We start from the raw sequence: 27255 nt of genomic DNA on the forward strand, positions 1-27255 counted from the left end.
GGGGAGGGGGCGGGCCCGGGGGCGGGGCGCGCAGTCCCGGCCCTTCGGGCACGAGGCGGCGCGGGAGCCAGCTGCGGGGTCCCGGCTGCGAGCTGCGCGCGAGGTAGGCTGTGTTGCGCGCGGAGAGGGTGCGGGAGAAATGGCTAGCCTTGCTGGGTGCGAGCCTGTGGTCGGATTCCGGAATGGGGCATCCTGACGACCGTGGGCAGCCCAGCAATGTACGCCCTGAAACGGGATCAGGAAGCAGAGTGGGATCTGGGAATAACGAGGTCGCGCCGTGAATAACCTTTCTGAGTCCAGGATTTAAAGTGCCCCTAAAGCATCGTCCTCTATTAGTAGTTTTTAAGAAAAGGGAAATACTCGTTTAATGGTCAGTGATGCTCTGGGGGCGAGGGCAGGGGTGAGGGTAGGGGTAGGGGGGTGGGAACTGGGGTGCCGTAAAGATTTTGTCTTGCTCCAAGGCTGTTATACCGTTGTATGCATGTTTTAAGAGCCATACTCTTAAAATTTTGCACCTTAGAGAAGTTATTCTTCAACTTAGCAACATTTAAAAATAAATCTAGGGGGCGCCCGTGTGGTTCAGGGGGGTTGAGTGGCCCACTTTTGATTAACGCTCAGGTCATGATCCCAGGGTTGTGAGATGAAACCTGGCATCCGGGTCAGGAGCCTGGAGCCTGCTTAAGATTCTCTCCGCCTCTGCCCCCTCTCCCCTGCTCATATGCGAGCTCTCTCTGTAAAAATAATAAAAATAAATCGAAAGTGGAAAGATTTTTTTTTGAAGAGGTGAGAGAGGAAACCAGACTTGAGAGTCCACCCACGGAGGACTTGGGGGCCAAACTAGCACATCTGTTTCTGTGTATGGGTAGGAGTAATTGTGAATTTTGCCTTTCCTGACTGTTATAATTTGCACTTTTCTTAAAAAAAATTTTTGAGGGGCGCCTGGGCGGCTCAGTTGGTTGAGCAGCCGACTTCGGCTCAGGTCATGATCTTGCGGTCCATGAGTTCGAGCCCCGCTCAGGCTCTGTGCTGACCACTCGGAGCCTGGAGCCTGTTTCAGATTCTGGGTCTCCCTCTCTCTCTGACCCTCCCCCGTTCATGCTCTGACCCAAAATCAAGACTCTGGATGCTTAACTGACTGAGTCACCCAGGCAACCCTATAATTCACACTTTTATCTTGTTATAAAAAGAAACGTTTTATTTCTCTAAAAAAGCACGTGGGCAAGTATCCACTGAGATGCTCATAGAACAGCTAAGAGGTGGTTAAGTTATATACATGATGTTAACTTTTGTTTCAAGTTTGTGTGAAAGGAATAGAAGTGTACAATTCCAGATTGCCCTGGTTTTATGATAAAATTCTGTTTCCTTTTTGTTTTAAATAGAGAACTGCTTTATGAGAGCTCAAGCTGAGGTTCCAGAGTTTCTTGCTGAAAATGTAGATGGCAACACTGCTCCTCTTTTTTGCTTTTCTGTACCCAATGTAATCAGATACTTCCCCCGACCTCTCAGAAAACTGAAAGTCACCTCCTGACATCAGCAGGACCTTGCAAAAGCATTTGTTAACAAATATTGGCTGAGAAGTGAATTTATGTTCCCAGTTGCAAGGGAGGTGCCTTCTCCTTAAATCCTAAGCACACTAGAACCAAACTTTGCAGTAAAGGGAACTTTTCCAGAAACACCTGCTCTTATGTAATGTTTACTATTCTCATTGATAAATCATTAAATTAAACCCGCCAATAGTAGCATGTGAGTATACTCCAAACTAAAATAGTTTCACTAATGATTCAAATAATTATGTTAGAATGTTAGAATTATTGGTGTTACATTGTCCTTAGTATAACAACGTTCACATTGAAAGGACAGGCATTTTCCTCATGTTCAGAGGGACTTGCAGTTATATTCAAGTGTCTTTTTTTTCCCCCAGTTCCATTGTGTGCCTTTTCCCGTGCAAAAAAGAAACTGCAAGAAAAATTATTTGAAAACACCAACTTATGGAATAGAGATGGGATATCAAACCCACATATCTAATTTTGCGCCTTCCTAAAACCCCACCAAAACAGCAATAGGGTAGGGAGGACAGGTGAGACAAAAACCATAAAACTGCAGATGGACAAGTGGTAAAGGATTTTGCAGACTGAGGAAAGCTAAATTCTTTTTTTTTTTTTTTTTAAAGTAAGCTCCATGCCCAACATGGGGCTTGAACTCATAACCCTTGATCTCATGACCCTAAGATCAAGAGTCACATGTTCTACCAGCTGAGCCAGCCATGCACCCCTCAAGAAAGCTAAGCTATAAACCAGTGTTGGGGAAAGCCAATAAGCAACCCCATTCGAATTATAGAATCCCCCAAATGCTCAGGAATTAGCAACACCAGGTTCCTCTGGGACGTGGGAGAGTGTGGTTGAAACTAGGAGCATTACTTGAAATTCTGGTTCAGAAAAGACTAAATCTCCAGATCCCTTTACCAACTCCCTGCAACAAGGTGTCTGTCTCTTGCCACACCAGCAGACTTGGGGAGTTTATTCCCTGCAGAAGGTAAGGAGTCTCTGCACTAGGGAGATACAAATACACAGTTGGGGATTTGAGTGCCATATTGAGAATGGAGATTAATTGAACACACGCAAACTGAATGCTGGGGCCCTCTCACTTCTGTCCTTTTCTTATGTGAGTATAGAACCATGGCTTCCAAGAACTTGATCCTTATCACAGGGACTGACAGATCCATCTATGGAAAGTCTGCCCAGTCAAAAAAAGACAAAGATAGTGACATCTAGGTTTCCAAATGAAATCCACTCACATCATCCTTAAGGTGCAGCTTACAGTCAGTGAACCCACCCACATACTTAAACATCTAATCAGCTTTTTGGTACTGCTCTTAAATATGAGCAGATAAAAAGAATTGCTAGGCATTTAAGGAAAGTCACTAGTTGGAAAGACAGAAGACAAAAAAACAGAAAAAGTGACTCATAAGCAGCAGACTATGCAGATAAATAAGAGAAAATATTACATCTATTCTATATATGAAATAACAAAGTAATATAAAAAGAACATCAGAAACAAAAAATGAGCTCTTGAAAATTAAAGACTTGATAGCAGGAAAGAAAAACCAAATAAAAAATTTTGTTTAAAAACTAAATAGAAAGGTAGAAGGATAAAAATTAAGGCAGTCTCTCAGAAAATAGAGCAAAAAGATGAACAGCTGGAAAATGGGAACAAAAATACTAGAAATTTACAATACTAGGTCAGGAGGCTCTACAGCCAAATAAAAGAGGTCTGAGAAAGAGAAAGAGAATCAAAAGAGGGACATAAATTATTATCTGAATAATTCAAGAATGTTTCCAGCATTGAGGGATATGACATTTCCAGATTGAAAAACTCAACCAAATTGTTGAAAGCAGATTCAAAAGAAGGCACAGAATTATGAAATCGGAAAAACTAGGGTCAAAGAAGAGCCTTGAGAGAGAGCAAAACATTGACCTTCTGGAAAATATCAGGATCAGAATGTCTTTGAACTTAAGCAATACCCCTGGAAGCTAGAAGACAATGGAACTACTTTTTTCAAAATTGTGAGAGGAAAAGATTTCTAACCAAGAATTCTATACCCAGCAAAACTATATACATCAAGGATCTGGAATAGTATGAAGACATGTCGTACATGCAGAATCACAAAAACCTTTTCTCCTGTGCACCCTTTCTTAGAAAGCTGTTGAAAGTTGTGCTTCACCCTTTTGGGTGAATAACCAAAAAAAGAGGAAAAGAAAGGATAAAAGAAAGGGAATCATTAAAAGAGAAGGAGATCTTCAGGGTGATGAACAAGAGTGATCCCAGAATGCTAGCTATGCAGTGGGAACAGGGAACATTCAGGCCAGAAGGCTCCCAGAGAGTCCCCTCCAAGATGATGCTATTGGTAGAATATCTGATAAGAGATTGAGAGTGTACTGATAGGAGATTGGGACAATTGGTAGAGCTTAGAGTTGAACTAGTAACAGGTACATAGGGATTTTATATAAATGAAAAAGGAAGACAGCTATTAACTAGAAAATAAAAAGTTGTACAGAAAAGTAATCATAGAATACTATGTGGTTCAGCTGTGAATAGTATTTAGTCATAATAATGTTCACTCCAAATGTTTGATCAAAAATAGGCCATGTCTATTGGGGCATCTGGGTAGCTTAGTCGATTAAGAATCCAGCTCCCAGTTTGGGCTTAGGTCATGATCTCATGTTTCATGGGTTTGAGCCCTGCATCTGGCTCTATGCTGACAGTACAGAGCCTACTTGGGATTCTCTCTCTCTCTACCTCTGTCCCTCCCCTGCATGCGTGTGGTTGCATGCATGCTCTCTCTCCCTCTCTCTCAAAAATAAATAAGCATTTTTTTAAAGATGTGATTCAGTTTATTTAAAGATCCTTCCTAATAAGCAATATGAGGTATGCTTCTACAATTAGGCTCACTGAGAAGTAATCTTTTGGATGGCTTTTCCTTGGATGTTGAAATATTTTTAAAAGCCATATTGCTAACGATAATAGGTTTTCTTTTTTTAAGTTTATTTTGAGAGAGAGAACACTGCCATGTGCTTGTGAGTAGGGGAGGTGCAGAGACAGACAGAGAATAAGGATAATGGGTTTTTATTTCATTTATCGATAGAATTGCGATGCCCTTAAATGACAACATTGTGAATATTTTCCTTGCAGGCATTTAAGGCATCTGTTTGTAAGGCAAAGGTGTGCAAGAAACTATGGATGATGCAAGCACTTTAATTGATGTTAAAGAGTACCCCGATACCGAGGTACAGAAAAACCGAGTACTAACTCTGGAAGAATGGCGAGAAAAGTGGGTGGACGGCAAAATTGGATTTCATCAAGAACAAGGACATCAGTAAGAAATGTTTGGTATATAACAGAGAAATGCTCCATCAGAAACTGAGTTTGGAAATAGAAATAATAATATAGGTACACAATATATGACTGATTATAAAGTGTACGTTTTTAGTTTTTCACCTTTTATCGTCTCTGAAATACAGCGCATCTCTGGCATGTCTTAGGTTTATCAGCAATGTTAGCTCTTCCCAGGGGGTATAGATAATGGTGTCTTACAATTGAAGGCATCTGAGATTTATGAAATATATCTTTTTTTAAGCCCCTGTAGCATCTGCATATTGGTCATACACATTTATATATATGGCAGATGCCCACATTAACGCGTGTATCTCTTTATACTGAAAGGTGGCAATGTTCTGACTTTGCTTTCCAATAGCGTGTGTTCAAATGTAAAGTGTTATCTATATAATACTTTTTCTTCCTGTATGTAGGAAAAGAAGCTGAGAAAAATTAATACATGAAATAGGATGCTGAGCAATGTGTTAGTAGTGGTAAGCTTTGAAGCAGTAGCAATGTATCATGGGCCAGTGCTAAGTAAAGTGGTCAGACTTGTTCTAGGCAGCTACTCTGACTTCCCAGGGGATGACGACATCATCATCATCATCACTATCACTGTATTTGTACACTGAGTGGTAGTTGGGGCATCTTCCCAGAGCCATTATATGGGTTATCTTTGTCATGTGGGTGGCCTTAGAAGAGCCACATCTCTACAGAGGGAATTAACTACAGAATCAAACTTTCCAGAGTCTAAGACGTGAGTACACATTTAGATAGCTTCTCATAAAATGAATGTTGAAAAATTCAGTGGGTCCAGCGGCTCCCCATCTCTCTCTCTCTCTCTCTCTCTCTCTCTCACTCACTCACTCTCACTCTCTCACACACACACACACACACACACACACACACACACACACACGCATACATTGGGGAATTAATAAAGAATTTTTAAAACCTATCAACCAAGAAAAATAACTTTTAATTACAAATGAGGAAAGTTCCAGGGTTAAGTCAGATGTCAGATGACTTACTAGCTGTTGACTAAACAAGTTATTTAACCTTCTTTTTCTTCTTATGTAAACTGGAGAGTGTAACAATGAATGTTACCTATTTTGTAAAGTTGTAGGGAATATTAAGTGAGATGGTGCATGAAAAGTACTTAGCATCATGTGATTGTAATCCTTTCCTCTGTGCATTAGGCTAAAGAAAACAAATCTTTTTTTTTCTCCCCAGATTATTAAAGAAGCATTTGGATACTTTCCTTAAAGGCGAGAATGTTCTGAGAGTATTTTTTCCTCTTTGTGGAAAAGCAGTTGAGATGAAATGGTAAGAGCAGATGAGCATTAACACACTTTCTTGACTTGATGACAAATACTTTAGGTGAATATTTTAAAAGATACAGGTTTAAAAGCTCCACTCTCAGGAAATATACAGGGATCCTTTATTTTTGGTGGATTATTACTGCTGGGTTCGTAGAGATAATATTCTCTGTAAGACACAGCAGAAACAGAGGTGTGGCCTTTCTTTATTGGGTTTCTAAGAAAAATTATCATTTATTTATAATCCTATAAATATAATTATAATTTGGAACCAGTGGTGGGGTCTCAAGGCGTGCAGGCGGCTAGCCTTTTCTCTTAGGTCTGCGACATCTTTGTGCAGTTTCATTTTTGTAGGTGGTTTAGGAATTTGGCTGAGTTAATTTTAGATAGTTTGATTAGAGGTGGTCAGAAAAATTCAAAACAAATTACATCTCTTGGGCAATGCAACATGTAGCCCACGGTTCAACTCAGCTCTCCCCTCCCACTACAAGCACATAGGCAATTGTTTTCAAGAATCTGTTACAAAACTGTTGATGAGGAAAGTATTTCTTGTAAGTAATTCTCTGTGGAGAGAACTCACTTTAATTAGCAAGCCACTATTACTGTAGATTATCCTAAAATCACAAACCTGGCAATCGTCTTCTATATATGACTCAGTTGCGGTAATCATGCACAGACCTGCTAAGAAGTACCATTAATTTATTACCTTGAGGGGTGCCTGGGTGGCTCAGTCGGTTGAGTGTCTGACTTCAGCTCAGGTCACGGTCTGACGGTTTGTGGGTTCGAGCCCCAGGTCGGGTTCTGCGCTGACAGCTCAGAGCCTGGAGCCTACTTCGGATTCTATGTCTCCCTCTCTCTCTGCCCCTCCCCTGCTTACACTCTGCTCTCTCTCTCTCTCAAAAATAAATAAACATTAAAAAAAATTTTTTTTTAATTTACAACCTTGAATGTTGAGAATTTTGATCATTAGGCAGGAAAGAAAATTTTAAAGTATTAAAAAGATTAGTAAATGAAAAATTTAGTGACTTAAAGATGCTCCATTTCCTATAAAAATGTAGGTGGCTGACCCACAAAACATGAATGCGTTTGGAGCTGATTTTCAAGTACAGATGTGGCGTTCTTGCAGCCAGCACACCCACAGGCTCAACTTGTAGTAGCTGAGCACCTGTGACATGGCTGACATGGCTTAAGATTCTAGTGTGGCCATGACATTGAGAATATTTAAACTGTATTACTAGACATATCCCCAACCAACTCACTAAACCAGAAGAGTTGCTTTGGAAACTCCTTACAAGAAAAGCATTAACTCTAGAAACAGACGGTCTTATTGCCCCGTGGTTAAGTACTAACCATCTAGCACTAGCAGAGGTTTTGAGACAAGATTAGGAAATGGAATGAGTAAATAGACAATTAAATGTGATTGTCAGATATTTGGATCCAAAGTCATGTGTAACAAAAATACCAGAACTGGGGTGCCTGGGCGGCTCAGTTGGTTAAGCATCTGACTCTTGATCTTGGCTCAGGTCATGATCTCACGGTCTGTGAGTTCAAGCCCCATGTGGGGCTCTGCACTGACCACGCGGAGCCTGCTTGGGATTCCGTCCTCTTCTCTCTCTGCCCCTCCCCTCACTCATGTTAGCACACACCCCCCCCAAAATAAATAAATAAACATTAAAAAAAATACCACAACTAAGCTGTTAGAATTGCAAGTAAGTTATTATATTAGAAGATTTTTCATTTATGTATCTAATTTGTGTATTAGGGTCTGTACAGATACCAGATGTGAATAGATAACTATGAGGCGAGGCCCAAAAGTGTTAAAATAAAATGTTTAAGACATTTTCTTAGGTTTTTTTAAGGATGGTATATTCCAATATAATCCAGCCTATGCCAGTCTATAATAGGCTATATTTTGTTTTCCATATGTCAAATATAAATAAAAATCTTCACAGCCAGTTTGGATAACTTTGTAGGAAGAATTAAAAAAAAAAAAAATTCCCTGGAGACCCCTGGGAATTCTCTGGCTCAGTTAGTAGAGCATGCACCTCTTGATCTCAGGGTAGTGAGTCCAAGCCCCACATTGGGCATGGAACCTACTTAATAAAAGTAAAAAAACTTTTTTTTTTCCAATTGTTTAATATATAAACAAATAATAAAATAAAATATTCCCTGTATATTAACTTATGAATTTAGGAGGAAATATGAAAGACCAGTTATTCATATGTTTATTTTAGAGCTGTAAAACAGTTCACGCTCTGACCTCATTGAAAGTGGTAGTCTTGTGTGGACGATAGGTACAATCCATTCTGCTGTACCTCGTTTCGAAAATGCTGTTTTCACTCTAACTCCACTGATAAATCGGGACGATTTGAGCGTGACGTGAATTTCACCTTCACTTACGTGTAATGTCATCTACAAGAAACATGAAGGAAGAGCAGAAAACTACAGGCAGCTGGGTGTGAAGGGACAAAACACACCCATGCACACACCCCACACAGTTCCCGGACACCTCAGTTCACCTGTGTGCTGTGAGCCACTCCTATCCACAGCTGTCGTTAGAACTTTCCGGTCACCCCCATTCTATCAGTGCACAATAACTTACAAGTTGCCTCCCTTCCAACATTCACTTCTATGAGTAAGCTTCAGGTCTTTCTCCATGTCACATTGCCACACGCTAGTATTTATATATTTTGTAACCATATAACAGGCGTAAAACTGTGCCACCATTTCTATCAGGTTCCTGTCTTTCTTCTTTTTCTCTCTTTCTTGGTAAGATGTTATTTATTTTTTAGGAGATCTCTACACCCAACGTGGGGCTCAAACTCACAACCCCAAGGTCAAGAGTCACATGCTCTACTGACTGAGATGGCCAGGCACCCTCTGTTTGTCTTTTTAATAGTGTGGCACTGACGAGAATTGTTTTTTTTCTTATGTATTATTTATGCAGTTTGTTTCTAAATTTTCACTGTATATTTTTGAGAAAATCCGGAGTCACAGAGTTAAGTTATGGCAAATGTGTAACAGCTTTTCAAAAAAAAAAAAAATTAAGGTCTGATTGACATATAACATGGCATTAGTTTTAGGTGTATAATGATTTGATATTCGTATATATTGCAAAATGATCTCCACAATAAGTGTAGTTAACATCTCTCACCATACATAGTGGGAGAATTTTTTTTTCTTGTGATGAGGACTTTTAAGATCCACTCTTTCAGCAACTTTCAAATATTCAGTATGGCATTAACTAAAATACTGTATAACATGCTATCATTACATCCCCATGGCTTACTTATTTTCTAACTGGGAATTTTGACCCTTTCACTCATTTTGACTACATTCTGCCCCTGCCTCTGGCAACCACCTGTCTGTTCCCTGAATCTATGAGCCTTTTTTTCTTTCTTTTTTTTTTAGATTCTACATATAAGTGAGGCCATACTGTATTTGTTTTTCTCTGTTAAACTTAATTCATTTAACACAATGCCCTTAAGGTCCATTCATGTAGTCACAAATGGCAAGATTTCTTTTTTTTTTTTTTAAGTTTATTTATTTATTTTTAAGAGAGGCAGAGACAGCATGAGCAGGGGAAGGGCAGAGAGAGAATCCCAAGCAGGCTCCGTGCCAAATGGCTGAATAATGTTCCACTGTGACAAATTTTTTTTATTTGTGCCCCAACCCGCACTTTCCCCATAAGCCTTTCGATTTTTATCGCATAATTTTGCATTGCACAGTGATTTTTAGGGATGCCTATGTTGCATTATAGCAGAACTGACTGTATGTGTTTGTTTAATTTGACATGAATCAGTACTGTGCCTAGATATTTGTGCTACTAGGGCTGTTTCCCCCGGAGTCAAGATCCCACAGCTGTGAATTCTGTAATTACACAACTTAGAAGGAAAACACTAGTTATTTGTATATGGCAATTCGATACGTTTCTGGATAGTGTTGATGGTAAGTAAATGGAAATTGTAAGATTATAGAAATGGACGCTAACGTCACAGAGCCCTGTGCCCAGTACCATGGCTCCTAGCCACGTGTGACGATTTGAATTTAAATCACACTAGCCACATCTCCAATGCCCAGGAGCCAATGTGCTTAGTGGCCAGTGAATTGGACAATACAGGTACAGACCCCTCTGTCATCACAGAAAGTTTTAATGGACAGGGCTAATTTAGAGAAATTAAAAAGCATTTCTAATCCACAGAATGCTTTTAAACAAGAAACTCTTCTAATCAGATCCATTTGTAACAGACCAATGTTTTAAGGTATAGGTTTTCAAATTTTTAATTTTTTCCTAAGGTCATATAAATCAATTATTCAGAATTCCAGGTACCACTAAGCTTGAGAATACATAGATGCACTTCCCTACAAGTTCTGTGAAACCCTGTGAACCTGAGTTTATGCTAATCCCTTAAAATTAAGGGAACTGAATGTTTATTGGCGTATGCTCTTTTATTTAGTAATGTATCCGAAATAAAAATTTTAAGTGTGAATAACATGATTTCATGCAGGTTTGTGGACCGAGGACACTGTGTAGTGGGTGTGGAAATCAGTGAGCTTGGGATTCGGGAATTTTTTACAGAGCAGAATCTTTCTTACTCAGAAGAGCCCATCATGGAAATTCCTGGAGCCAAAGTATTCAAGGTATATTTTGTTTTTGGTAAATAAGTATTTCCGTACCGCCCCACCCCCAGGAAAAGGTTTTTCTTAGAGAAAGTTAAGTTACTGTACAGATGTCACGTGACCCCACTTTATCAGATTCACCAGGACACTATAGCGTTTAAAGAACTAGGGCTTGAAAGGTGATAGCTAGATGTGCACAAATGTATTAAAGAGCTGATGTTGGGGTGCCTGGGTGGCTCAGTTGGTTAAGTGACCAACTTTGGCTCAGGTCGTGACCTCACAGTTTGTGAGTTTGAGCCCCACATCAGGCTCTGTGCTGACAGCTCAGAGCCTGGAGCCTGCTTTGGATTCTGTGTCTCCCTCTCTCTCTGCCCCTCCCCGCTTGTGCTCTGTTTCTCTCTTTCAAGAAAACAAACACACACAAAAAAATTTTTTTTTTAATAGCTGATGTCAAAGCCTATCTATAATCATGATTTTGATTTGGGTTTGTTAGTTTTATTTATAAACAGGCATTCCTGAGAATTTCTTGTGCCACTCCCTGCAAAGGACATTGAAGAGATCAAAACATAGTCCCTGCCCTAAAGAATCTGTTAGCTGACAAGAGAAACACAGAGGAAGCTGTTTGTCACACACAGAGCTAAGTGTAACGACACAGGGTATAAAGGGAATAGATAGGAGAGTCCCCTAACCCAGCCTCGCAGGGCTCGCTGAAGCGTGGTGACGGTCAGGCAGTCTAGTACACATTCTCAGATGCCCCGTGAAGCTGGTCCTTCATCCTGTGCAGGAAGGGTTTTAAGTTGGAGCCTGATGCGGCCAGATTTCCTTTTGAGACGAACCACCCTTGTGGCGTCAGGGAAGCGGCCTCCCGGCAGAGAGACCAGCTGGGAGGCCGCGTGCGGAGGTCCAGGGAAGAGCTCCTGAAGGCTGGTGCCGGGAAAGCCACAGGGCGTATAGAGGAACAGGCGGCTCAAAGCAGTGTTTAGGATGTTACACTGGCAGGATTTAAGATTAACTGAGTGGGAATCAGGGGGGAGCTGAGTTTGCCCTTTCAGACCAGATGACTGGAATGGATGGCAGAGAATAAACGAGAAACAAGCTCAAAGGGCAGAGCAAATGAGTTTTCCTCTCAGGATGGTGAGTTTGGGGCCCCTGCCTGGCTCAGTTGGTAGAACATTCGACTCTTAATCTCCGGGTTGTTAGAGATTACTTTTTTTAAAAAAGTGAGTTTAAGAGGCCTGCGCGATGGTGAAGGTGTAGCTGGCAAATGGCTCTATGTCTCCGGGCGACGTTTGGGCTGGAAATGACAGATTTGGGAGTGGTCTTCGTCCTCTGACCACAGTGAGCCAGGTAGACAGCTTTGTCTGCTTGGGATAATAATGTGGGAATAAAAGACCACCCGAATGGGAATGAGTGAGGCTGTTTTTTGGTTTTTTGTTTTTTTAATTTTTTAATGTTTATTCTTGAGAGAGAGAGAGAGAGTGCAAGTGGGGAGGGGCAGAGAGAGAGGGAGACACAGAATCTGAAGCAGGCTCCAGGCTCTGAGCTGTCAGTACAGAGCCCGATGTGGAGCTTGAACCCACGGACCATAAGATCATGACCTGAGCTGAAGTTGGACGCTTAAGCAACTGAGGCATCCAGGCACCCCTGTTTTACTTTTTTTAGAGAGAGAGAAAGCATGTAAGCAAGGAAGGGCTGAGGGAGAAAAAGAGAGACACACAGAATCCCGAGCAGGCTCCATGCTTTCAGCACAGAGCCTGACACAGGGCTCCATCCCACGACCCTGAGATCACGACCTGAGCCAAAATCAAGAGTCAGACACTTAACGGACTAAGCCACCCAGGCACCCCTAGAACCCAATGACACATCGTCGCAGCCAAGGCTGTGCTTTGGTTTCCCAGGCTAGCGGCCACAGAAGTCACGGGTCCAAGTTCTCTAGTCCTACATGGTCTGGCCATTGTCCACTGTTACATTCAGTCTCTCACAAAGTACTCTCTTTTCTAAATACTGAAACTAATTGTGGGTTAGTAGGAGGCTTGATAGTACTTCATTTTACAGCTTCCTCCCCACTCCCTGCCCCCCACCCCCATTCTCAAGTCAGCTAAGAATCCCAGGGTTTACTCAGTTCAGAGACTAGTCTTGGAGCAGGCAGTGGTTCTCAGCCCCGGGGGCACATTTGCAAAGGTCTGTGGATCTTTCAAAATTCCCCATCTGAGGGTTCAGCCCAGCTCAGTTAAATCCGAAACTCTTAAGGGTGGGGCTGGGGATCAGTACTATTCAAAGCTTCCCAAAGTTGAGACTCACTGGCTGTCCTCCCTGCTGACACGCCCACCCCTCTGGGTTGCCCCCCACGGTGCTTCCAGACTGGTCTTTAGAGACCCTTGTCTATTTGTAAGCCTCCGTTGGTGCGTCATTTCAGAATAAAATCCGACAGTTGCCTGTGGACCCCTGGTTTTTCTCTCTTTCATTCATCAGCTCATTGCCTGAGCACCTTGTGGACAGAACTATCCCGGGTTCTAGAGAGCGGGTGTGAATTTGGCACAGCCTCTGACCGCAGTGAGGACAGGCTGGTGGAGCAGAGCCGCGCGGGTCTAAACACTGAATACAGGATGGCCTGTACTGTTCTGGTCGTGTGCCTGAGAACGTGAGAACCCAGAAGACACAACAGGGAGCTGCCTGAAGCCCCGGGGAAAGGCCAATGAGAGGCAGCCTCTGAAACGGTGTCTGGATGTCTCTGCTCACATTACAGGGGAGCGGGCTGGGGGTGTGGCCCAGGGGGGAGTAACATGCCGTGGACTCCGCTGTCCAGGGATGTGAGAAGCCTGGGGGGGTGGGGGTGAGGGTGAAGGGCGAGGAAGGCGAGGTCAGTCCACACAACTGCACTTTGCATGAAATGATGTTAAAAATACCTGACCTATTGAGAAGGGCACCTTTTGGGATGAGCACTGGGTGTTGTATGGAAACCAATTTGACAGTAAATTTCATATATTAAAAAATAAATTAAAAAAAAAAAAAAATACCTGACCTGGGCACCTGGGTGGCTCAGTCGGTGAAGCGTCCAACTTCGGCTCAGGTCGTGATCTCACAGTCCGCGAGTTCGAGCCCCACGTCGGGCTCTGTGCTGACAGCTCGGAGCCTGGAGCCTGCTTCGGATTCTGTGTCTCCCTCTCTCTCTCTCTCTCTCTCTCTCTCTGCCCCTCCCCTGCTCATACTCTGTCTCTCCCTCTCTCCCCCTCAAAAATAAATAAACATTACAAAAATTTTTTTTAAATCTGGCCTTTCTCTATCTGCCTGCCTGGTAGTCGGTTGGCCTGTTTACTTATCTTTAACAGTGTCAAAATATCAGGGGTCTGCTAAAGTAAATACTGTTTAGATTGAACAAGTTCTGAAAAGTATAATAGCTAACTAATTCTTCAGGGTTAACTTCTCTCTGATTTTTCTCTTAGAGTTGATCCAAAAGAACCCATATAGGTCTTTAAAAAAAAAAAAACAAAAGCACCATGAGAGCACCATTTTTTAATGAGAGCACCATTAAAAAAATTATTTGCAGTTCAATTCCATTCTTCATGTTTATTATTTTTTAATGTTTATTTCTGAGAGAGAGAGAGACAGAGAGAGAGACACAGAGTGTGAGTGGGGGAGAGGCAGAGAGAGAGGGAGACACAGAATCCAAAGCAGGTTCCAGGCTCTGAGCTGTTGGCACAGAGCCCAACACAGGGCTCGAACTCACGAGCTATGAGATCATGACCTGAGTCAGTCACTTAACCAACTGAGCCACCCAGGCACCCCTCATGTTCATTTTTTTAATGTTTATTTATTTATTGAGAGAGAGAGAGAGAGTCACTTAACCAACTGAGCCACCCAGGCACCCCTCATGTTCATTTTTTTAATGTTTATTTATTTATTGAGAGAGAGAGAGAGCTTGAGCACAAGCAGGGGAAAGGTGGGGGGGAGAGAGTCCCAAGCAGGCTTTGCGCTATAAGTGCAGAGCCCAATGAGGGGCTCAATCCCACAAACCCTGAGATCATGACCTGAGCCGAAATCAAGAGTTGGATGCTTAACTCACGGAGCCACCCAGGAGCCCCACATTCTTCATGGTTTTTTTTTTTTAATGTTTATTTACTTTTGGGGGAGGGGACAGAGGGAAAGGGGGAGAAGGAGAGTAGGGGAGGGGCAGAGAGAGAGAAGGGGACAGCGGATCTGAAGCAGGCTCTATACTGACAGCAGTGAGCCTGATATAGGGCTTACACTCATGAACCGTGAGATCATGACCCAAGCCAAAGGCAGACAGACATCCAACTGACTGAGCCACCCAGGCTCCCCACATTCATGTTTAACTACATATTCTCTCCCTACCACTTTTACTTTGCCCCTCTTGTCTTCCTTCACCATTCAGTTATCTCCTAACTAAACCGATTTTTTTTTCCTTGACTTTCATTACAGAGTTCTTCAGGGAACATTTCACTGTACTGTTGCAACCTTTTTGATCTTCCCAGGTAGGACCGAATACCACCTCTGCACTTTTTTTTCTAAATTTCCTTTTTAATGTTTATTTACATTTGAGAGAACATGAACGGGGGAGGGTCAGAGAGAGAGAGAGACACAGAATCCGAAGCAGGCTCCAGGCTCTGAGCTGTCAGCACAGAGCCCGACGCGGGGCTCGAACTCACGGACCGTGAGATCATGACCTGAGCCAAAGTCAGACGCTCAACCCACGGAGCCACCCAGGCGCCCCAGCACCTCTGCACCTTTAGTAACTTGAGTGCTTGCCAGGCAGCACTGGGTGGGGGAAGGTCTTTGTATTCCTCCCGTTTACTTGCAGTAGCATTGATTTGAATCTGTGCTCTGCCGTTCTTTTTGCTACAGCCTACGTGTCTGCACACTAGATCATCTTTGTCCCTGGATAGCTTCCAGAACATGGAAAACAGTCTTACAACTCTAGGCAGGTAGGGGAAAAGGAAGGGAGAGCAAGACAATGTCTCCGCTTCACACCTGGTCTGTAACAGAAAGGAATTTCGAAGTGCAGAAGGTGGTGACATCCCATCTCCGGAAAGTCCCGGATATTTGTTGTCACACATAGTTCTCGGGGCCTCCTTCGTGCTCCCAGGTCAGAGTGGAAGGGGGAGGCTCCTGCCACCGGCCCCTACGACTGGAAGGAGCTCCCCATACCCGCATCAACACGTCCCTGGAGGCTCTGAAAAAGCAGACAGGAGATCCTTAACAGCCGGCGAAGTACCAGCATGCACCACGGGGGGCGCTGTTCATCTTGTTCAAGACTTGATTTTTCTTATTTAAGCTGTTGTATTCTTTCTTTTTCTTCCTGACAGAGTGAACATTGGCAAATTCGACAGGATCTGGGATAGAGGAGCATTAGTTGCTGTTAACCCAGGCGATCGTAAATGGTTAGTAATTTGGTTTCTTTAATTATGTTGGCGTTTCCTTTTTGGCCTTCTTAATTTAATACGCTGTACTTTTTCTGAGCTCCAGAAAATTAGACTTTTACTATTTTGAAATAGCTTACTGTGTCCGGCATCAGAAGACCTACGTCCAAAACCCCCTTTGTGTGAAAGGGTAGGATTTGGCCCTGCAGGCCTGGGGCAAGGCTTGTGGCACCGTCCCTTCTGAGCTGTGTTGCCTTGATCAAAGGATTCACCTTCACCAGGTTTCAGTTTACTCTGCACAAGAGCAGCTCACCTGCTGACACCACCCCGTCCGCCTCCACTGACATCACCAGGTGGCCGCTGTCTGGCACTTGCTGCGCCAGCCATTGCTGGAAACGTTCTATCAACACTTGGAATCTACCAAACAACCCTGTGGGGTATATGCTACCATTGTTCCCATTTTACAGATGAGATTATGGTCAAAGAGATTAACTTGCTTGGGGTGCCTGGGTGGCTCCGTCGGTGAAGCAACCGACTTCAGCTCAGGTCATGATCTCACAGTTTGTGGGTTCAAACCCCGCATCAGGCTCTGTGCTGACAGCTCAGAGCCCGGAGCCTGCTTCGGATTCTGTGTCTCCCTCTCTCTGCCCCTCCCCCACTCATGCTCGCTTGCTCGCTCTCTCTCTCTCCCTCTCTCTCTCTCTCTCTCAAAAATGGAAAAAATAAACATTACAAAAAATTAAAAAAACAAACAAAGAGATTAAGTTGCTTGGGCAAAGTTAGGCAGCTAAAACACAACAGAATTGAAATTCTGACCGAGGGAGTTTGGTCAAAGCCCACGCTCGTGATCCCTACGTTATTCTATCTGCAAGGGTGCTTGTGGGGGTTAAAAGGAAAGACATATGTGGGAAGTGCCTGTCTGCTCTCCATAACTGCTAAATATTAGCTGCTATTATGTCAGAGATTTTGTTATTGCCCATTCTTATCGCACCTCGTCTTATTAGAAAATAAAATATGAGAAAGCACACTATGTAATGGCCTCTCCTATGTACTTTCCAATTCAAATATCATTCACATGCTTACTTGGAGATAGCATATAAATGTTGAATTATTTAGTCCTGTAGAGGCAGACTCTTTTTTTTTTTTTTTAAGTTTATTTGTTTTGAGAGAGACAGAGCATAAACAGAGGAGGGGCAGAGAGAGAAGGAGAGAGAGAATCCCAAGCAGGCTCTGTCAACAGGAAGCCCCGTGCCAGGGCTGGATTCCAGGAGCCATGAGATCACAACCCTAGCTGAAATCAAGAGTCGAACACCCAACCGACTGAGCCCCCCAGGTGCCCCTAGAGGCAGACTAGGATTCCATGCACATCAGTGAAATAAAATAATTTATTTAAAAAAATTTTTTTTAACGTTTATTTATTTTTGAGACAGAGACAGAGCATGAATGGGGGAGGGTCAGAGAGAGGGAGACACAGAATCTGAAACAGGCTCCAGGCTCTGAGTGGTCAGCACAGAGCCCGACGCGGGGCTTGAACTCACGGACCGCGAGATCATGACCTGAGCCGAAGTCAGACGCTTAACCGACTGAGCCACCCAGGCGCCCCAAACCTAATCTCCTTTAAGTAGACCATGCCACATTTTCTTTTTTTTTTTTAATTATTTTTTTATTAATTTTTTTTAAATTTACATCCAAATTAGTTAGCATATTGTGCAACAATGATTTCAGGAGTAGATTCCTTAGTGCCCCTTACCCATTTAGCCCACCCCCCCCCCACACACACACCTCCTCCAGTAATCCTCTGTTTGTTCTCCATAGTTAAGAGCCTGTGAGGTTTTTTCCCCCTCCCTGTTTTTATATTATTTTTGCTTCCCTTCCCTTATGTGCCTCTGTTTTGTCCCTTTTTTTTTTTTAACTTTTTTTTTTTTAATGTTTATGTATTTTTGAGACAGAGAGAGACAGAGCATGAACAGGGGAGGGGCAGAGAGAGAGGGAGACACAGAATCTGAAACAGGCTCCAGGCTCTGAGCTGTCAGCACAGAGCCCGACGCGGGGCTCGAACTCACAGACCGTGAGATCATGACCTGAGCCGAAGTCGGACGCTTAACCGACCAAGCCACCCAGGCGTCCCTGTTTTGTCTCTTAAAGTCCTCATATGAGTGAGGTCATATGATATTTGTCTTTCTCTGACTAATTTCACTTAGCATAATACCCTCCAGTTCCATCCGCGTAACTGCAAAGATTTTATTTTCAAGTAATCTCTACACCCATCATGGGGTTCAAACTCACAATCTCGAGATCAAGAGTCACATGCTCCACTGACTGAGCCAGCCAGCCCCCCCACCATGCCACATTTTCTTTTAGACTTTTATTTTTTTTTTTTTTTTTTTCAACGTTTTTTATTTATTTTTGGGACAGAGAGAGACACAGCATGAACGGGGGAGGGGCAGAGAGAGAGGGAGACACAGAATCGGAAACAGGCTCCAGGCTCCGGGCCATCAGCCCAGAGCCTGACGCGGGGCTCGAACTCACGGACCGCGAGATCGTGACCTGGCTGAAGTCGGACGCTTAACCGACTGCGCCACCCAGGCGCCCCCCACATTTTCTTAATATATATTTTCCTTCAGTGATAATGTTTATTTACAGAGACAGAGCATGACTCAGGGAGGGGCAGAGAGAGAGGGAAACACAGAATCTGAAGCAGGCTTGAGGCTCTGAGCTATCAGCACAAAGCCCGATGCAGGGCTTGAACTCACGCACTGCGAAATCATGGCCTGAGCCAATTGAGCCACCCAGGCACCCCATTAGGCGATAATTCTCACTTCTGTTCCCCTCTCTCTTTCTTTGCCACTCCTTCTCCTTCACCTCTTTTCTGGAACCTTCCCCTTCCTCATGTACCTAAAAGTTGTAATTCCCTAAGGGACCATCGTTAGCATTTGCTTGTGGCTGCCTATCTCTTACCCTTGGTCTTTACTGAGCACATCAATTCTTTTACTGTCATTCAGTTATTCAACAAAAGCGCAGAGTTCCTACTGTGTTCTAAATATATATGGGGAAATCACGGAAAAAATCATACATGGTATTTGCCCTCACCGTTTTTATATTCCTAGCTCTGTTCTTTTTCTCAAACATCTGCATCACATTCCAGTGTTTGCATTGCATTTCTTGTGGGACATTAGTGTGCTTTATCAACTTAAAGTACCACATGAAGCCTCTTTGTTTATAATACACCACATATGTATACTGACCCTGATTCTGCTAAGCATCTGCCTTTGTATGTGTTTCCTATGCCCTGAGGAGGTTCATCGTCTCTGAGGTTCCCCTTCTCGGGGCTTTGGTTTGTGCGGTTAAGATCCATAAGGCAGTGGGGAGCAAACTGGGAGTCACAGAGCTCACTATGAGGACACAGATGATGCACATTGTGTTATTTTCCCACAGGCTGGCAGAGTATATATTTAGCACATAGTCAGAGCTTAATAAATACTTGTAAAATAAACAAATGAAAGCAAACTAGATGCAGAGCAAAGAAAATACACTGTTTCCTACCAGCCACTATCACCTCCTCTGAGCTAGATATAAAGACCATCTTGGGGCGCCTGGGTGGCTCAGTCGGTTGGGCATCCGACTTCGGCTCAGGTCACGATCTCGCGGTCCGTGAGTTCGAGCCCCGCATCGGGCTCTGGGCTGATGGCTCAGAGCCTGAAGCCTGCTTCCGATTCTGTGTCTCCCTCTCTCTCTGTCCCTCCCCCGTTCATGCTCTGTCTCTCTCTGTCTCAAAAATAAATAAAAAACGTTAAAAAAAATTTTTTTTAAAGACCATCTAAGTGGCCTCTGGACTGTTATTTCATGGTTAATAAAGAGTAGTGAGATCCCCATCTAGAAGTCTTGAGTAGGGAATCCAGTCCTAGCTTGGGTTCCCTGATTCCCCTGCTGTCTTTCCTCCGAGCCCAGCCGTGTGTGTGTGTGTGTGTGTGTGTGTGTGTGTGTGTGTGTGTGTGTGAGAGAGAGAGAGAGAGAGAGAGAGAGATCACAGCTCCAAGTACACCTGAGAACATGCTGGCCTCTCTTACCAGAATAACAACTTACTTTCAGCCAATAGAAAGATCTTTTTCTTTATCTTGGTCCTTGTACTTAACATGTTAATACCTTATCTCATTCTTGTCATTAAACTGGGCATCTTTCTGCTTTGACCGCATACAGGCAAGTCCTGAGATGTTGGCTGCTCCCAGGTCTCCTGCCTAACATGAATCAGCGGGGTGTACCTCTCTGTCATTTTTCTGAATTTCTTGAAAGTGGCTGAGAAAGTCCACATTCCAAAAGGAATGAAGTATGTCAGTCCTAAGAAACCCTGCCAAACCAGTCTGACTGATCCCCTTCTTGGGGATGACAAGTTAATTCTTCCTTCTTAAGACCAAGAATCAGAAAGTTAAGTAAAGATCTGTTAGTGGGGCACATGGGTGGCTCAGTTAAGTGTCCGACTTGGGCTCAGGTCATGATCTCAGTTTGTGAGTTTGAGCCCCACGTCGGGCTCTGTGCTGACAGCTAGGAGCCTGGAGCCTGCTTCGGATTCTGTGTCTCCCTCTCTCTGCCCTGCTCGCTTTCTCTCTCTCTCTCTTTCTCTCTCTCTCTCTCTCTGTCTCAAAAATAAATAAAAACCTTAAAAAATTTTAAAAGAAAAAAGTTTGCTTTGGTCCCATGCTTTCCTTACAAGGACATACGACCCACTCAAGCCCACCCTAACTGGGGGAGTCTACTAAAGAGAATAACGGAAGCTAACCTGGGTGCTTACCACACCCCAGGCAATGTTGCAAGCATTTCATGTGTATAAACTCACTGACTACTCGGAAAACCCTGAGTCAGTTACTAGTCTTATCCCCATTTTACTGAGGACAAAACTGAGGCATAGGGAGATTGAGAGCTTGTCAAGCTTTCCTAGCCACTAAGTGCAGGAACTGGGCTTCATGCTCACACACCTGGCAAAGTGCATGCTCCTAATCCCCATGCTGATCCCCTCCCCAGATACTCCCAGAACTGTGCACAGGGATTACAGTATATCCAAGCCCAGTAGAAACCGCTGTACCAAGAGTCAGGGGGCCTCTCTTAGAGCTGCACAGTCTGTCTGTCTCTGTCTGCCTGTCCCTCACAGTGTCTCTACCTCCCTGTGCCCCTCTCCTCTGTGCTCCTAACCTGACCTCAGCTTCCTCTGCTTCCTCCATTTCTGCTCCCACATGTCTGACTTCCCACAAGCCCCAGCACCAGCACCGCAGCACAGCCCCCCAAAGCTCCAGCTTTCTGTACAATGACGACAGCTAACCAGCACCTCCTTTGTGGGTGTCTCGATTCCGGTCCCCAGTGCAGTCACGTGATGCCCCAACTCAGCATGCTGTACTGCGGTCACTCTGCCGATGGGGCCCGTCCGAGTCAGGCCCCCTTTCTGAACCGACCAGACGTGGCTGGGTAGTGGCATCCCCTGCTCGCCGGGCGGGACACGTATGGCAAGGACTGTGCCCATAGCACCCATCATTCATGCTGTACCTGCAGGGCTCTGATTTCACCCTCCCTTGAATTTTTGCCTCTTTGTGAGTCTTGTCCCTCTCCCACTCAGTAGAGGAAAGGGATTGTCTTGTCTTGTACACAGTCTTACATATTATGCCCCTGGAGAGGACCCAGTCACCTGGAATATTGTTAAACTACAGCCTTCCCGGCCCCCACTAGCCCCACCCCTACCGGATCAGGCTCCAAGGATGGAGTGCAAGCAGCCTTTTTTTCAGCAAGTGCTCAGGTGACTGATACCCAGCTGGTCTGGGAGGCCCTGCCCCAGAGCTGACAGCGCTTCCGTAGTATGTGTTCCAAATCGACAGGCCTCCGAGTACCCCATCAGGCCAGAAAGAGCCTCTGCTCACTTCTATGTGACATCTTCTGATCGGGTGAGCCCTGGAAGCCGGCCTCCTTTTGATTCCTAGCTTCACTGTTTCCCAGCTTAGGTGGGTGACGTAATTTGCAGACCCGGTTTCTGACATTTAGAATGCGAATCGACTGCAGATAGTCCTTACAAGAATTTAACTCAGTAATGTAGGTGAAAGTGAACCTGATTTCCCTCCCTGCCTCTCACCCCCCTGCAGGCTTTGCCTTTGTAGAGAAATGTGGCTCAGTCACTTGAGTGTCTGACTCTGGATTTTGGCTCAGGTCATGATCTCGTGGTTCATGGGATCGAGCCCCACATTGGGCTCTGTGCTGACAGTTCAGAGCCTGCTTGGGATTCTCTCTCCCTCTCTCTCTCTCTGCCTCTTGCCTGCTGATTCATTCTCTCTCTCTCTCTCTCTCAAAATAAATAAATAAACTTGAAAAAAAAACAAGAGAAATGTAACACCTTACTCTGCTGTGTTCTTTTTAGCTATACAGATATAATGCTGTCCCTAACGAGGAAAGGGTTTCGCTACCTCTTGGCTGTTCTTTCTTATGATCCCACTAAACATCCAGGTAAAGTTTTTTGTTGTTTTTCTTTTTTTCAAAGATGTTGCCTCTTTTCCTGATTTAATTCTATGACATGGATAGCATTATATGCTCCTGATTTAGATCACAGGAAGAATACTGCCTTTTATACATGAAGAAAAGTCTGCTTTGGGCTAATGGAAACAGTAAATGTTTTTTTCCACTTCCCACAAGTTTTCTCGCTCATATTCCATTTTGTTTGCCATTCACAGCTCAGACTGTAGAGGAGAGGAGGAACGGATGGCCCTAATGTAAAAGAAATCTCATGAGCTCTGGAGTAGAAGGAAGAGAGATTGGTTGCCCTGCTTTGGGTAGAGCATATGTGGGTCATCCCTGGTGGTAGGGATGGGTTGGGGCCCAGACACATCCTCACAGGAAGATGGGCAGGATGAGGATACTGGGGGGGGGGGGGGGGGGGGAGGGGGGGTCGGAGGTGTGCAGAAAAATCTCTAAACTATATTTTTTAATTTCTAAAATTTTATAATTTATTGCATTCTTGAATAACAATCTTTGTTTTAAACTTAGAAAAGTGATGTTTTAAGTGTGACGTTTTATAAATATTTACATATGCTAGTATTTTTTTCTATTTGAGTAAATCAGATCTTAAAACCTCATTTAAAAAATGAGACCTGGGGGGCACCTGGGTGGCTCAGTCAGTTAAGCATCCGACTTTGGCTCAGGTCATGATCTCATGGTTTGTGAGCTCGAGCCCCGCATCGGCCTCTGTGCTGACAGCTCAGAGCTTGGAACCTGCTTCGGATTCTGCGTCTCATTCTCTCTCTGCCCTTCCCCCACTTGTGCTCTGTCTCTCAAAAATAAATAAATGTAAAAAAATAATAATAATATAAAAAATGAGACCTAGGGTCCATAATTAAGTCTGGAACAATCAGATAGAAATAGAAATTATTGGAGACAGACCTCAGCGCTACTAATCTGATTTAAATTCCATTCCTGAATAGGAGGCTTAAGGCCAGGCCTCTGGGCACAGAACACCACAGGCTCTATCTGAGGGTGGGACTCACAACACCCCAGAAAGGGGCAGCAGCTCAATTTCCTTAAAAGTAAATGGCCTGCAGCAAAGTGGAAGGGATGTGTACAGTGTGAGTGAGTGTTGGAGTCAAGGAAAATCAATACTCAGAAGATGAAGGAAACACTAAGGAATTTGTTCCTCAGCTTCATTCTGATTTAAAAGTTCCCAAGTCCCGAAAACTGGACGACAGGATGCAAAAGAATGAAACTGGACCACAGAGAAGGAAACAATCAACAAAACCAAAAGGCGGCTTATGGAATGGGAGAAAATATTTGCAAATGACCTACTGGATAAAACGTTAGTATACAAAATATATAAAGAACTGATACAACTTAACACCCAAAATACGTATAATCCAATTAAGAAATGGGCAGAAGACATGAATAGACACTTTGCCAAAGACATCCAGATGGCCAACAGACACATGAAAAGGTGCTCAACATCACTCTTCATCAGAGAAATACAAGTCAAAACCATGATGCGATATCACCTCACACCTGTCAGAAATGGCTAAAATTAATAAAAAGAAACAACTGGTGTCAGCGAGGATGCAGAGAAAGGGGAACCCTCTTGCACTGTTGATGAGAGTGGTGCAGCCACTCTGGAAAAGAGTATGGAAGTTCCTTAAAAAACTAAAAATAGCCCTGTAATCCAGCAATTGCACAACTAGGTATTTACCCAAAGGATACAAAAATACAGATTCGAAGGGATACGTGCACGGTGTTGTTTCTAGCAGCATTATCAACAACAGCCAAATTACAGAAATAGCCCAAATGTTCATTGACTAATGAATGGATAAAGAAGATGTGGAATACGCACACACACATGGAATATTAATCAGCTGCGAAAAAGAATGAAATCTTGCCATTTGCATCAACATGGATGGAGCCAGAGAGTATTATGCTAAGTGAAATAAGTCAGTAAGAGAAAGATAAATACCATATGATTTCACTTATATATGAATTTAAGAAACAAAACAGATAAACATATGGGGCAAAAAAAAGAGAGAGGCAAGCCAGGAAACAGACTCTTAACTATAGAGAACAAACTGAGGGTTGTTGGATGGGGGGTGGGTGGGGGAATGGGTTTAATTGGTGATAGGGAGTAAGGAGTACACTTGTAGTGATGAGCACTGGGTGTTAATATGTAAGGGAAATTACGTTGTGTATAGAATAAGTGTACCCAGGTCACTGGAAACAGACTGAGAAGCGGGCCCTGAGAATTTCTCTTTAGAATTAGATCTATGGAAATTATTCTTCACCATGTTTCTCTTTCACCTAGGCCCACCGTTTTATGTTCCAGATGCTGAAATTAAAAACTTGTTTGGTAAGTTATATTTTAAATAAAATCAATATCTGTTTTGACCTGGTAACTATTAGTGTCTAGCAATTTTTTTAATATTTCTTTATTTATTTATTTTGTGAGAGCATGCGAGCAGAGGGAGGGGCAGAGAGCGACAGGCAAAGAGAGAATCCCAAGCAGGCTCTGGCTCGTCAGCACAGAGCCCGATGTGGGGCTCCATCTCACAACTGTGTGATCACGACCTGAGCCAAAATTAAGAGTCAGACGCTTAACCCACTGAGCCACCCAGGCGCCCCAAATTAGTGTCTAGAACTGTATAAAATCAAAGTCAAACCATTTTATTGAACACTATTTTATCCTAGAAAAGGGACAGATCTCTTTGATATGCCTTTTTAGCTAAGCGGCGTGTTATGTTAAAGGCATTGAATTCTTTCCGAGAGATGGTATGTTTAATTTAGGTCTTAGGAGTTGTAAGTAGTGATGGTGATTCAGAGTCCAGAGTTTGCTCTTAGCATTTCCCCATTGTCATTCAAAGGCAAAGAAACGTCTTCAGTACTTCTTTTAAATCATTTGATGTGTTTTTAGAAGATTCCCTATCCCATTCTTCATCAACTTAGAAACTCATTCCCCTTTCTTGTTTCAGGTTCAACATGCAACATTCATTGCCTTGAGAAGGTTGATGTTTTTGAAGAACGACATAAAAGTTGGGGAATTGACTACATTGTTGAAAAGTTGTATCTACTTACGGAAAAGTAAATGAGACCAGTAAAAACAAGTAATATCAACATGTTTTTGGGCAATTGATAGTTATGCTAAGGCACGAAAATATACTGGATGGCTCTTGAGAAAAAGTTGTTCACAAATCACATAACAGAGCTTTGCTCAGAAATATGTATAACTTTATAGAAAAAAATCGTATAAATAAGCTGGTAAAGTAGCTATACAGGAGAGTGTGATGAGATGGTGAAAGAATATACCTGTTTTGCTTAGAAATTACAAGAATTTTTTACAATCGGCATGTCTTATATAATTTTAAAAATTAAAAGTTTTAAAGGGGTACCTGCTGCTCAGTCAGTGGAGCACACGACTCTTGATCTTGGGGTTGTAAATTTGAGCCCGATGTTGGGCGTGGAGATTTCTTAAAAATAAAATCTTTTAAAAAATTAATTAATTAAAATTAAAAAATAATTCTATAAACGTAAAATTAAAAATAACAAGTAATTTTTAAATAAAATAAATGCAATGCATGTTAGCTTAAATAGAATAAGGATATATAGATTATTTTAGAGCAATTGAATTGTTTCCAGAGTTTTCTAAAAATTGACCCTCTTTATGAAAATTTAGAACCATTGAGGCCATGTAACACTTTAATAGGGTTCAAGGTAAAAGATAGTGGCCCAAGAAATTATATGAAATGTAGCTTTACTGGAAGCCCTCATATTATCCTCAATCCTAGCAGCCCTTTTCACATTTTTTTTCTCCTTCTACAATTTTATATATATAACAGAATCAAGAAGCATAGTTTATGGGGCGCCTGGGTGGCTGTCGGTTGAATGTCCGACTTGGCTCAGGTCGTGATCTCGTAGTCTGTGGGTTCGAGCCCTGCGTCAGGCTCTGTGTTGACAGCTAGGAGCCTGGAGCCTCCTTCAGATTCTGTGTCTCGCTCTCTCTTTGCCCCTCCCCAACTCGTGCTCTCTCTCTCTGTCAAAAATAAATAAACATTAAAAAAAAATTAAGCATATTTTGGGGCGTCTGGGTGGCTCAGTCGGTTAAGCGTCCGACTTTGGCTCAGGTCATGATCTCGCGGTCCGTGAGTTCGAGCCCCGTGTCGGGCTCTGTGCTGACCGCTCAGAGCCTGGAGCCTGTTTCAGATTCTGTGTCTCCCTCTCTCTGACCCTCCCCCATTCATGCTCTGTCTCTGTCTCAAAAATAAATAAACGTTAAAAAAAAAAACTTTTTTAATAAAAAAAAATTAAGCATATTTTAAAATTTATTAAATAAGCCAACTTACATGGAAAAGAACATTTTTCTCAAACTGTGAAAATAAAGTTAAGAAGATTTTTCTCCGAGTTTGGCAGTTTTTTGTTTCTCTTAATTTAATCTTATTTAAATGATAACTCTTATGAACACAGTGTATTTTAGGGCTGGATTCCTGGCTGTTCATTATGATTCAAAGCCTCTCAGTTTTTCATATGCAACCGCACTTTGTTAAGTCAGACTTTCCTCCCTGACCATACAACCTAAT

General features: G+C 43.0%; 1 protein-coding gene across 3 annotated transcripts; it reads left to right on the forward strand.

Annotated features, from left to right (window-relative positions):
- Positions 1–27079, forward strand: TPMT (thiopurine S-methyltransferase). 3 transcript variants are annotated; one of them, XM_078446605.2, is made up of 9 exons: positions 1–103; positions 4690–4873; positions 6106–6198; positions 10700–10832; positions 15252–15304; positions 16136–16210; positions 22581–22666; positions 24990–25034; positions 25654–27079. In XM_078446605.2, exons 2-9 carry the CDS (start codon positions 4734–4736, stop codon positions 25764–25766), a joined length of 738 nt encoding a protein of 245 aa, XP_078302731.2. In that variant the 5' UTR covers positions 1–103; positions 4690–4733; the 3' UTR covers positions 25767–27079. The 3 variants fall into 3 exon arrangements, with proteins under 3 accessions (XP_078302731.2, XP_078302732.2, XP_078302733.2); XM_078446606.2 differs by lacking the exons at positions 24990–25034; positions 25654–27079 and adding an exon at positions 22891–23056; XM_078446607.2 differs by lacking the exons at positions 22581–22666; positions 24990–25034; positions 25654–27079 and adding an exon at positions 16325–17583.
- Positions 27080–27255: the final 176 nt, after the last annotated feature.

This window comes from Panthera onca, chromosome B2 (genome assembly GCF_046562875.1).
Source record: "Panthera onca isolate mPanOnc1 chromosome B2, mPanOnc1 haplotype 2, whole genome shotgun sequence".
NCBI classification, from domain to species: Eukaryota; Metazoa; Chordata; class Mammalia; order Carnivora; family Felidae; genus Panthera; species Panthera onca.

What these genes read in the sequence shown, in the direction of transcription:
- TPMT (XM_078446605.2), top strand. Translation starts at nt 4,734, where the DNA reads ATGGATGATGCAAGCACTTTAATTGATGTTAAAGAGTACCCCGATACC. An exon ending in AAAGCAGTTGAGATGAAATG is followed by an intron (nt 6,199 to 10,699) that starts GTAAGAGCAGAT and finishes GATTTCATGCAG; the next exon opens with GTTTGTGGACCGAGGACACT. An exon ending in AACCCAGGCGATCGTAAATG is followed by an intron (nt 16,211 to 22,580) that starts GTTAGTAATTTG and finishes TGTTCTTTTTAG; the next exon opens with CTATACAGATATAATGCTGT.